The sequence below is a fragment of the Dermacentor andersoni genome, chromosome 3 (genome assembly GCF_023375885.2).
Source record: "Dermacentor andersoni chromosome 3, qqDerAnde1_hic_scaffold, whole genome shotgun sequence".
In the NCBI taxonomy this organism is placed as follows: domain Eukaryota; kingdom Metazoa; phylum Arthropoda; class Arachnida; order Ixodida; family Ixodidae; genus Dermacentor; species Dermacentor andersoni.
The window spans coordinates 65,993,866-66,006,278 of NC_092816.1; the positions used below are offsets into that span (position 1 = coordinate 65,993,866).

Consider the following 12,413-nt stretch of genomic DNA (forward strand, 5'->3'; position numbering starts at 1 on the left):
AACGAAAAAGCCCACTACACACTATGGGTAAAATTCACTGTTCGGAACCACGCGTACCCTGGCTAAAGTAAGACGTTTCGGTAAGTGCCACGATAGCTCATAGTGTTGCAAAACGCCTACGCGTAGCGACTTTCCAGCACAACTCAGAGATAATTCGGCGAATTTTTTTTCTCTCAATTTAGGGACACGCTTAAATAAATTATGGCGTCAATGGTACTGGCGGCGTTCATCAAAAGCACCTGGCTCTCGACGCTCGTTTAAAATCAGGATCGCACGCGCACTTCTTTCTTATTTTGCTAGTCTTCGACCCGTTTTATACACGGACAGGTGACGTCATAGCAACATAAAAAGAAAGAAGCAGCCATCATGGACTCTAAGACGCAACCAGCTGAATATAACTGCAGGCAATTTCGTTACAGTGGAATTTCTTTAATTTGCGTCCCCGCCCTTATACGCGCTAATGGTATTTGCCACACCTGCCGGTGCAGCCGAAAGGAGATTAAAGCCGGCGTCGTTCGGATCAACCTCAAATCGAGCTGTGTATAACTGTAGATATCATCCACTGGGTTTTACCCGCCATTCTCTCCATCCGGAGGAATGCTCCGTAACGGGTAATATACTGGCCTACTCGGGCCAGCAGGAACACGTAGAATTCGGCCCTGACCCTACACATCCGCGAGTAGTGCCAACCTGGGAGAAACTCCTACCGACGGTATTTCGCATAGGCACCTACGTATGAGCCTCAGCGATTACCACGATGTGTACCGTCTACCAGGTTGTACCGAATGTACGCATGCATATTGGCAACGGGCCTGGTCCTCAGTTAACATCTCAGATGGGTATAAAAATAATTACTTCCAACGCATTGTGGACGCCTGTCAATCCAATGCACGCAATGCACGTGAGTCGATGCTGTGTAAAGGTGTCCAATGACAGGAGGGAATGAAGGAGCCTTGCGAACCCTACGAGAAGCGCCAACAGTCAACCTAAAAAACGCTACCCATGCAAGTGGAAGGGCTCGAGCCAGGTCTAGGCGAAAATTGTCTCGACCACAACAGCACTGATCAGAATTCGAGGCAAGCCCTATACGGGAGCGGCTCGCGCTCGCGCAAACACACGGCGCGGGCCAGTGTGTGTGTGTGCGTGCGCGCGTGTAATGTGTTTGCATTCTTACTTCTTATAGATTTCTATTTTCGGTTGTGCGCTTTTATGCAAAGGGACAACATTGAAGGTGGACGGCCAATCGAAAGCAATATATAACTTGCCCCAATTGCAGCCCTACTTGCAATAAATTTGAGTACGACCAGTTCAAATCGTGCGCCTAGCGAAGCATGGCTTGGGGGACTATTCCTGTCGCCGAAATCTCATATGGCGATCTCACAGTGCTGGTCACCAGTGACGCGTGTACACACACACACACACACACACACACACACACACACACACACACACACACACACACACACACACACACACACACACACACACACACACACACACACACACACACACACACACACACACACACACACACACACACACACACACACACACGCGCGCGCGCGCGCGCGACCGTATTCACGAAAGCAGAACGTCGTACTTGGCGCTCCTTCCAAACTGGTCGCACCGCTAAGAATTATTTGTTGCATTTGTGCCGCTCTAGAGTAATTAGGGCGTTGTACCGTGATTATGAGTCCACAACTATATACGCAAAGAACACGAACACAATAACTGGGACGCAACTTTGTTTCTATACACGTGCAACATTGTTTGTAAAGTGCACTTGAGTTGAGCCATTAAATTGGGAGTTCTGTGCAGCAATTTTTACCAGCCGCTCTGCTCTTCTTTTAAGTAACCCTTCCGAGTAGCCACTCAGTGCTTGTGCTTTTCTTTTTCTTTTTTGCGTCAAAGCAAGCGCAACGACCTGTAGTATTTGCGTGTCGGTTTTTTTGAACTCCGACAAAACTTGTTCAATACACAGCCCCTTTATTTATATCTCGAAAATCCGCAATAATATGTGTGCCCCATAGATATTTTTCTTTTCAAGATTGAAATTACAATTCTTTGTACATTTTTGTCTAAGGTTTAGCGCACATTCTTGGCCAAGGGCACTGGGCGTTGCAAAATATGCAATCCGTTGTCGACGTCATAACTTCCGTCTTCTAAGATGTTCCTGACAAACGCTTCAGTACAGCGACAGACTACCAGCAACTTGGCGCAGACAAAAATTATAAAAAAAAGACAAAAGCACATTTTATTTGGCACATACGGTTGATACAAAATGAACGAAGAACTGGCCGGGTCGCCAGTGCGAGGAAGAAAGAAGAAAAGTGCAGTGAAGGCACGAAGGTTATGCAATTGCACAATGATAGCGGAACGGAACGTCCTTAACACTGGACGCGGTTGACTGTTGCGCCTCGGTGTCACGGAGTCCCTCCAGATTGCATTCCTTTTTTTTTTTTTTTTCGTCACGGTTTCGGACGTGCCTTCGGAGCCTGGCGCTGGACACGTGCTCAGTAGTAGCGAGCGTACCCGCCCCGCCTTCGGGGTCTCCCGCCAACCGGGTTCCTCGCCACTGACCAGGTGTTCCGGCTCAGCCTGCGATGCGTTCAAAAGAGGAAAAAGAGTTGACAGTCACTTTAGCATACGCTGAAGCCGATGTAAGCGAAAGCCTGCGCGCTCGCGAGACATTCATTAAATCACTTGACATTCCTTGACAATCCTTACCGTCCCATCTGATTTTTCCCTGCAAAGGCTCGCGGGTTCGACTGCCTTAACGGTAGCGGCGCATCTCCTCCAGAGCCGGTGAAGAAAGAGACGGCTCACGTGTTGGTAGTGCGAGAAAAGAAAGAACACGCTGGCGCGCTCGAGCTGAGAGGACACGGTAGCTGCCGCTCCCGAGATCCTGCTGCACCATGTCTGGTCGGTATAAATAATCGCGGCGACGTCGGCTACCTCTTCGCGCCGCCACCCGCACATTGGTGACCCGGACGACCGAGCCCAGCCATGCCAGCGTCGGAGCACCGACTCTACCAAGGCGAGAGTGACCGTCGCCTCACGAGGTCCGGCAGACGTCACCCACGGTTGTAGGGTGTCCGGGAATTCTACATCGACATGCCGAACATCTGGTTCGTCCAGCTCGACAGCCACTTCCGTCTCAACAAGGTTCCAGGCTCAGGCTCCCCCCCCCCCGCCCCTTACACCCGGTTCCGACTTCTACCAGGACTTGCGGGCAGCCGTCCTTACGCACTACGTCACCTTAAGCGCTGCGTCACAAATCTCGCGTTCTCTGCCATCGCGTCATTCCGCGTCTTGAGAGACACTTACTGCGCTGCTTTCCAACCCTTCCATTAAGAATCTCGGATGGACGGATGGATGTTATGAGCGTCCCCTTTGGAACGGGGCGGTGGGTTGCGCCACCAAGCTCTTGCTATTATACAGCCTAATGTCCTACCTAGGTTAAACAAGAAAAAAAAAAAAAAAAAACACTATGAACTACCACAACCAAATTTTCCGATCCCCTATTGCCAACTTTGCTTTTGCACGTCTCCGTTTTTTGTCGTTTCTCTACCTTTCCGCTTCTAGTCGCCGCGCCATCTCCCGGAGGCAGGGTTCACTAATGTCCCTGAATAAAACTTAAAAGATAGCGACATACACTCTTAAAACTGTTGCACCCTTTGCGGTGTATATTTGTCCCACAACAATAATTGTCATCTGCCTTGCTTACGTTTCCTTTCTTGAATACTCGGCGCTCGCTACTTTCCTATCGAGAATGCTGCGTCACACTGATAACGCGCATGCCCTTCGTGACTGGGAAGAACCGGTCTCGTAGCGTTAAAGAAAGGAAACGCGGGCAAGACAGATGACGATTATTGTTGTGGGACAAGATACGCCCCAAAGGGTGTAAATTTTTCTGAGTGTACCTTTATTTTGCCGCCGCCGCTGCTGCGAGGAGCGGCCACCACATTGCGCCGCCTCCCAAAAACTCTCCCTTCTTTAACTGTTGCTTAATTAACTTCTTAATTAACACCAAAGGTCGAGGGTTCGACCCCCGCTAATGGTAGTGGGTTGAACTCCCTTCAATTTTGGTGCCGTTTAATTTTGTTAACATAATTCCCGTATGTCAATTTTTCGATAACGCCGGACATCGGATCTTTCGACCCATGAGCCACTAAAGGTTCGCCTTAATAAACAAGCCTGCATGCATGACGTTCGTCAAAAGAAAGGCAGCCCCCTCAGTAAAGCTGGGTCACGATTACGTCGTGTCTTGCCGTACCCGTGAAAATTCCTGGAACTATATAGCTGACAGGTGAGGCCAGACGTCTCACGGAATACCGCCTGGTCAGACAAACACATGGTTGAAAAAGTGGGTCACTGACGAAGCCTAAACAATGCCTTGTTGGCATTTCAGGTTCCACAAGGAACCCTTGTTCACAATGTGGCCGGTGTCACGGGGAACTCGTTATGTACATTTTAGTGTGTGTCTAAGCAATTTAGCATGTAGGTGTGTGTGTAAAAATCGGGAAGCTTTCGTTTTGACTTGATTAGAATTACCCACTTCCTCAATCAAAAGATCTAAAGCTACACGAAGGGCGAGAGCTCGCTTCTGTCTCCATAGCTTGATAGCAGTGTGAATGCATCGAGAGCCCTGTTTGTAACTCTGAGAGAAAGTTGCTCAGTTTAGCGAGATTTTAGCCCTAATAATGAGAACCTAGGCTTTTCTTAGTGCCTTTTCTTTTGCATTCCTTTACGTCATTTTAGTAAGCTTTTTATAGCAACGTAAATATCCAGTACATTGCCAAGGTGAAATTAATCGAGGGACTTTGTCCTGACCCCACTTGTCGCTGCTTCTATATACAGACGTATCGAAGTGGTTATTAGTGAGCCGTCTGGGTGCGTCAAAGTGGCTTCCCGAGTGAAGTACAATCTTGAGATCTGAGAGCGTTTTAGATGATCGAGGGTACTTGTCTCTTTCCACGTCCAGAACACTGACTTGCAGTCCCAGGCCATTTAAAGCTACAGTTTAAGAAATAATGAAAGCGTCTAAGAAGAATTAAAAGAAAAAAAAAACAAAGGCAAAATTCCGAGTAAATCATTATGCATTTAACGACTTTTCGCCTAAACACGGGGAAAGAAGTGTTACCAACACTGATCGTAAAGTAGACTATTATAAGTAACAGTCTAAAATACGGTGGCCAAGGCACCGGCTCTGCAACTGTCTCCGGCTCCATCAGCTAGAAAAGGGGAGACCTTCGGGATCCCTATCTGTCACTCGTAGACAGGCGTCGCAGAGTCATATGGATTTGAACGACGCCTATTCTGGGCACCGTATAATTCCGCCACATTGACGAATTCTGCGAAAACGGCGTTTTGAACCAATCGGACAGGCAGTGGAAGCCCTCCGAGCCATTCACAGCTGACGAGATGGCGAGTTCGACAATATACGTTCAATGTGCACAACAGCACCTCGGAGTCAGCTTCGGTCACGCGCGCTGTGGCTTCGTTAGTTTTGACAAACCATGTGCAGTATTTCTAAATATAGCGAGCAACATTTGGGCTTTATCACCGACGCTGACCGTCAGACTCCACAACCACTTCCTCCCGTCCCCCATAACCTTCTGGTCAAATAAGCAATACGCTTGCTTATAAACAAACACGCATAGTAGAAGCGAAACGATAAGATTGCTAATGCTAACACGGCTCTTCGCCCCCTTCCTTGTTCTCAACACTGAACAATTATATTTGCCAACGAACTACTGAAAATACAGCGACGTGTATCCTTCCTGAATATACCCCCCCTCCCCATCTAAGAAGAAAGCAAGTCAGTTAATTTTTGTTGTGTTTTTTTTTTTAGCCCGCACGAAATGTGACGGCAGCGCAGCCACATCCTCGTTATACGGCGCTGTGCACCTTGCCTTCTGGTTATCAAAAAAATTCGTAGTGGTTCAATGCTGTAACCTGCAAATGAACTGTCACAAGCGGCGGCCCAGAGCGTGTTATACAGTAGTAGTACCGTCGGGTGTCATGCATCACGTGATAACTTAGCAGTACTATCTTCAGAAGCGCATTCAGATGCCGAAAGTGTAACAGTCCGTAGGTAAGGCGTCACCCTTAGAATTTAGCTTGACTCTGAGTTATGCGCCATTAGTTATGAACAGTGCATATCCTTAACGATAAGGACGCGCCATGTTGCACCCATGTGCGAGTAAAAAAAAAAGAAAGAAAGAAAGAAAAAAAAAAAAAAGAACGGACGTCCAAGACCGTTATTGCAGAGAAGCTAACTCTGACACGCGCTTTCGGGCTTCCCTGGCCGTCGGCCAAGTAGCCTGGACACGTTCAACGCGGTTTATATATAGCCCCCGTTAGATTTACATCGGGCGTAGCGCCCATCGTCCAGGGGCCGGGCAAGCAAACCTCGCTCGTGAGACCTGTCTGAAGCTTTCGTGGCAAGCAACTCTTATCAAGGCTGCAGAAATGCACTCTGGATAAGGGCACACCTCAGTGCTTGTGTGTTGTCAAATGAAGTATCTCTCTCTCTCTCCCTCCCACGTCGAAGTATTTTGCGCGGTTCGAAGACAAGATCTGCACACGGTATCTGTATCTGCGGAAACAGGCTCACGACCACATCATCTCGCCACACTGGCGGCCGCGAGAGTTAAGAAGACGAAACTTACGTGGTCGTGTGTGGCTGGTAGTAGCCCGTGAAGACGACTTCCAGCTCCACGGTCTTGTCGTCAACCAGGAGGCAGCAGGCCTCGTCCGCAGTTTCCGTAGCCGCGTAGACGTGAACGTCTCCGACCTTCTTCGCGGCTTCCTCCGCCGTCGGTGAAGTCCAGGCGCGCAGCTTCGAAGCCAGCAGAGCCCACGGGGCGCCGACGGCTCGACTGTAGCTGTACTGAGTTCCTTCCACCGAGCCCAGGGGCATGATGGTGATCCTCGACGGCTGTGTGCCTTTAAAGGTGACGTGTTAAGCGATGCCGCCTTTATATCGCATTCATAGCGTCACCGCGTGGAAAGGGAGGGCTGGGCGAGTAGGTGGATATGAACACCAAAGAAGTGCTGCCACGCTTTTTCGAAGGTTTAATCAAGCAATAGAAGCCAACAGATAATGAAGCCAAGGAAATCACCGGAGAAGTGATTCGTAGTTTTTAATTGATAACCTAAAGGGAAATGAAAGCGGACAAAAAAAAAGCTTGCCGGCGGTGGGAATCGAACGCACCACCATCGCAGTACACGCGCGATGAACTACCGATTGCGCTACGGTGGCGGCTGTTACAACGTTCATAATCTTGGGTATTTATGTTTGTGTAACCCGCGAAAGTGTTCGCCAGAGTGACTCAGGACATCGCGGCGGATATGGACCATTCTTTTTACCGATGGCACCGCGTAGTAGGTGAACTTTATGAGAGGGCAGCTGACTGAGAAACCCTGGTATGCTACCTGAAGGCATCAAACCCGCCGAAATCGAGACCCTCGTTATGAAATGAATGAGATAGTTTCTACATTTCAATTTGAAACTATGAATAGCCTCCCATATAGATTCATTAGCTTCATTATCTGTTGGCTTCCTATACACGCACCATAAATGACTGGAATTCATTAACCATATTTAGCCTACCCCATTGAACCTAACCTATCTATTCTTTTTACAATCTTTCTTTCCATGCTACTATATCGTATACTTCCTTGCTATATTACTGTGTTGATATATATATATATATATCTGTTGTTATATCGTTACTATATTTTCTAATTCTTTTGTTGCTGCGATTTTGCCTTTGTTTAGCTGTGCCCTTCCTGCCTGGACCTAACCATGGTCTGCAGTATCTACATAATAAATAAAATTCGACGCACTTTAAGGGATTCCAAGTTGTCAAATTTATTCCGGGGCCCTTCATTATGGCCTCTCCCTTATGACCCACTGTGCGATTTAAAGACGTTAGACGCCACAACTTAACTTTCTTTCTTCTTTTTCCTTGTTTTTTTTTTCGCTGGACCGACCAAAAATAATGTAACTTCATGTAGAACGAAATGTAAGAACACCCCAAAACAAACGACGCCTTTCTGATACAATGACACTCGCCGTTAAGATCACTGAGAGACAAGCTGTTTAGAAGAGCTGTTTACAGTAAAACATTAAATATATTTCACTAAGAACGCAACTTTATGTTTAGCGATGAAAAAAAGAGGAAACTTTTACTAACGGGCAGTTTTTAAGCTAGCAACGGAAAATCGCCTCGAACTCGAACAAAGCACAAGCACGTCACCAAAGCGCAATGCACTCGCGCAATGCACTCGCGCAATGCACGAGAACAATGCAGTGAACGCAGCACAGAGGCGCCAGTCGTGAACCAACGATGTGATTTTGGGAAGTTACCGCAAGCAAAACACGAGACTTTCTTCAAGCCTCGTGTTTTGCTTGCGGTAACTTCCCAAAATCCTGACTCACTAACTGGCCTACACCACACTCAACGATATGAAGTTAGTTGGTGGAGCAGCTATGAAATTAAAGAAGCAGTCTCCACGTGAGCGACACTTTGGGATTATCAAGGCAAGGCAAGAAAGAGTGCATGTGTAATAGAAGCTGAAGATGTCAGCCCTGCTAAATTCAGAGCTTGCTACTTTAGATGGTGTTTGCGATGGCATGAAGAGGAAAAGAATACAAGAGTTGAAGAAGACAAAAAACAAAAAACAAATAAGCCCAACTGACAACAAAAGTTTTAAAAATGTCTTTACAAGACCTGTCGGGTGCAAGTAAAACAGCAGGGCCTTCGTGGTTGGGATTACGCCTCTCCCCTCCTTTGTCCCAAGTCCCCGAAAAATCTCTAGACTGCATATACTTGCCCACATATGTCGATGAAAGCCTTTGTTTGCTGCTCACTGTACGGTGACAGTGACACAGCACGTACTCAATATCATCCGGTAGTTTGTATTCGTTGCACAGGGATGAACCGGGTTGCCAGATCTTAAACAAAATGTTATTGGTGTAGGCTACACCAAGTTTCAAGCGATGAATGACGCCCTCGACGTGCTTGACGAAGTGAAAAAGTATCGCCACGCTCTCTCTCTATCACAAATTTTTTTACAGCTCACTAAGCCGCCCGCCTTACGTCACGCCATCATCTTCACGCATGTCACAGCGCACCAGCCATCAACTCCAAGTTTCTCGTCCTCGAACACGAACTGTCACTTTTCAATCATCATTTTTTCCTCGAGCTGCCAAGGACTGGAACGACCTACCCATTAATGTCGCTGCCATCACATGTCATTCACAATTTCTAGAAACTGTTGAAACCTGTATTTCAATGTAACACCTGCCTTTTCTTGTGTTTACATGTTAACCACCCCTTATGTAATACCCCGAATGGGGTCTTTAAGGTAATAAAATGAAATGAAATCAAATCAAATGAAAACTTACCCTTGAGCTCAATCCTGTCCTTAGAATGACGCAGAGCATCTTCCTCGGCCTCCGCGCTGCATTCTTCCGGCGCGAACTTGGCGAGATCAACGATGCAGGCGACATCCTCCCAGTTGTAAGGGCTGAGACTGAGACACATGCGCTGCGTCAGTGCATCCACCTCCTCTTCCTCGGCTCCGCCCGCTCCGCCCGCTCCGCCCACTCCACCATGGTCGTGACCCTTGACGAGCGACGCCTGCTCTTCGGTGAGCTCCGCCATGGCGAACACGAAGCCTCGAGTGACGGCGTAGCCGAACACGCGAACAGTGTCGCTCCGCCCATAGGCTGCTTTCACCTGCGAGCGTGCGTTGACGAATTGCAACACGCGGTCAGGTCTAGGCCGTAGCGCTCTCAGCCGTTCACAGACCAACAGCCCTTGCAATCAAACGGTAATAGAGAGAAGTGACAGGAGCTATATTTATTGCATTAGTGTGTCCGTCACACTACGATAGACAAAACGGCAATGTAGGGCCTATCCGTGCGCGAAGTTGAGTCACCGATTACGCAGGCTTTTGTGCTACGTTGTATTGGTCAAGCCAGGACATGGCTCTGTTTATTAAAGGGCCCTTCGTAATGCTTGGGCATGACCAAAAAAAAAAAATCGCGGTGCGTAGACCACAGTCACAATCTCGTCGGCCACTTATACGATCTTCTTTTTCTCTTTTTTTTTTTCTCGCGATTCCCGTGCTCTGAAAACGTTTTCTCGTTTTTTTTTTTTTTCGGTAATGTGCACATATCGCGGGAAAGGGATTGCAACCTTCTCCAGCATTCTCTGTAAAAATATAATTTCCAGGCAAAGTCACTCGTGGAGTTCTCAAGGCAGTTCTGGTGGGATAAAAAAATATACGAAAAATATGCGGAAAAGGAAAAAGAAGGAAATGTCTAGGACGGTGAGCCGTCACCCTCAATAGTGACAGGAAGTGTGTAGACGTGATTGGAATCCCAACTGCGCGGCTTCGTGTGGGATCATGGTCACACAATCGCGGACGTGGTAGCTTTCGAAAAGAACCGTACCTTATCGCTGCTGCAGTAATCGCCCTCCGCTGTGATTCGCCCAAAGACGCACACCCTCGCCAGGCAGAATGGAAACACGTGACTGCTGGCGACGTCTTTTGGGGCCAGAGTGGCTGATTTGGGAAAAGCAGCGAACAAAAAAAAAAAAATAAAAAAAAAGCAGCGCACAGCAGATAATTCTACAAACAAGCAAAAACAAACTTTATAGTTGAGACGATGAGAATAAACGAACATAAACGTTAACGAAACAAATGAAAAAGATTAAATATCGGGTAGCAAATGCGCCCGATAGCATGAAGCCCCTCCCCGCTTTTTTATTTCTTCAAGACACTGCATCCACTGACAAGCTCTAGCGTATTTGCATCAACACCGTCAACTTTGGCTCCGCTGTATGTCATCGTATATTTTCTCGTCTGTCCCCTCCCCCCCCCCTCTGTTTCCCCCATACCCTTAGACTGTAGGTTCATGGGTAGTATCGTCTGCATTTTATTAGTTTCTCTCTTCGAGCGATGTGCACAAACGCAGACACTGTACAATACGAAATTAAGAACATGTACAGGACATTAAGTCTGGCGCCATCGTTAATTGTGTGGAAAGTAAGCAGCACAGCAGAATTACCGCAGACAATTAAAGGAGGGGGAGGGGCTCTAGCTCGGGGCCGACTCCGACTTCCCTATTCAAATACATGTAAAACGCGGGAATGCTCTTATGAGACGACGGTTGGATTGTATGGAATGAAATATGCTGCATTTGATAGAGAAAGTTCAATTCTAGTGAATGTAGTCAGCAAAATTTCTTGCCTGCAAGTGTTCACAAAAATTGCCGAAAACCGGTAAGCTAAAAATAAAAATTTGATGCCCGAGGTTTATAAATCAGTAACTCTGCATCGAAAAATTTGAAGCACGCTTGAGCTTCGCCTTCAAGAGCGGAACGCGATAGCATTCAAAGATCCCCGAGTACTTCTGACGCTTCCCGGCAACTGCAGCTTATGTAAGCGTAATGTTTCCCGGGATACGCTGGCGGCGAACGCAATGCACAAAGGCGAACTTCGCTGTTCTTTTTTTTTTTTTTTTTTTTGATGGTGTGCAAAGAACCGAAGTGGCCGCGCCGCTCCTACCAAGACAGACCTCAAACGGCAGCTGGAAAACGATATCGCACTAAAAGGGGTTTTTGTTTCAGTTTCAGCGTAACAGAACTATGTTTTCTCGTATATTAAAGTTACAATTCGACGCTATCATGTCTGTAGGTTGTGTGTAAGTCGTGCTTTACGATTTTTCTGACGCATTTTACTTTGAGAAATTCAATCACTTCAGTAACTTCCTTGTGCTACGCGGAGGGCCTGCGTGGTTGGGTATGCGTGGCCCAGAATAACTACACCCGAAACGACGGTCGATGCGGGACGCCGGACCCCCGGCGGAAGATGTTCTGCGACAGGAGGCCCTTAACGCTCTCGCGTTAAAACAGATATCGCAGTTCTGCAAACTGCAGCCGTTTGAGCATCTATAGCGGACAAATGTGACATACGGACTTACAGTTTATGTGAAACTTAAAATGCTGACGGGGGTTTAGCAAAAGTCTTACTCACAAATTAGTGCTATATGTCAGAGTGGTGTATAATGCATCAATTTTGTCCCCTCTAAATGTATTATTAGGTGCAGTGGACGAAACTGTGGCATCGTTTTTAATTGCGGAGTTACAAAGTTGTTGATTTCGGACTTGGGTTTTCTTTTTCTTTAAATTTTCAATATTTCAAATAAAAATATATTTGACATAAATTGAAAACCCATTTCCAACGTTCAGCACACTTTCATGTTGAATGCAACAAAGCTGATGAAATCGGTGCCGAGGTTGCCGAGAAAAACGATTTCTCCATACCCGTGTATTTAGATGGGAGTTCGAAGAAAGAGAAAAAATACGGCTTTACATACATGCATGGCTCTAA

General features: G+C 47.1%; 1 protein-coding gene across 2 annotated transcripts in view; it reads right to left on the reverse strand.

Moving 5' to 3' along the window:
• Positions 1-2,228: 2,228 nt before the first annotated feature.
• LOC126545961 (2',3'-cyclic-nucleotide 3'-phosphodiesterase-like) overlaps positions 2,229-12,413 on the reverse strand; it is a 28,636-nt gene continuing 18,451 nt past the window's right edge. For both annotated transcript variants that reach the window (XM_072287190.1, XM_055062484.2), the window contains 4 exons: positions 10,472-10,584; positions 9,419-9,752; positions 6,675-6,951; positions 2,229-2,598 (listed from right to left, as the gene is read on the reverse strand). In XM_072287190.1, the coding sequence (XP_072143291.1) occupies positions 2,514-2,598; positions 6,675-6,951; positions 9,419-9,752; positions 10,472-10,584 (809 nt within the window). In that variant the 3' untranslated portion in view covers positions 2,229-2,513. The remainder of the gene's footprint in view (positions 2,599-6,674; positions 6,952-9,418; positions 9,753-10,471; positions 10,585-12,413) is intronic.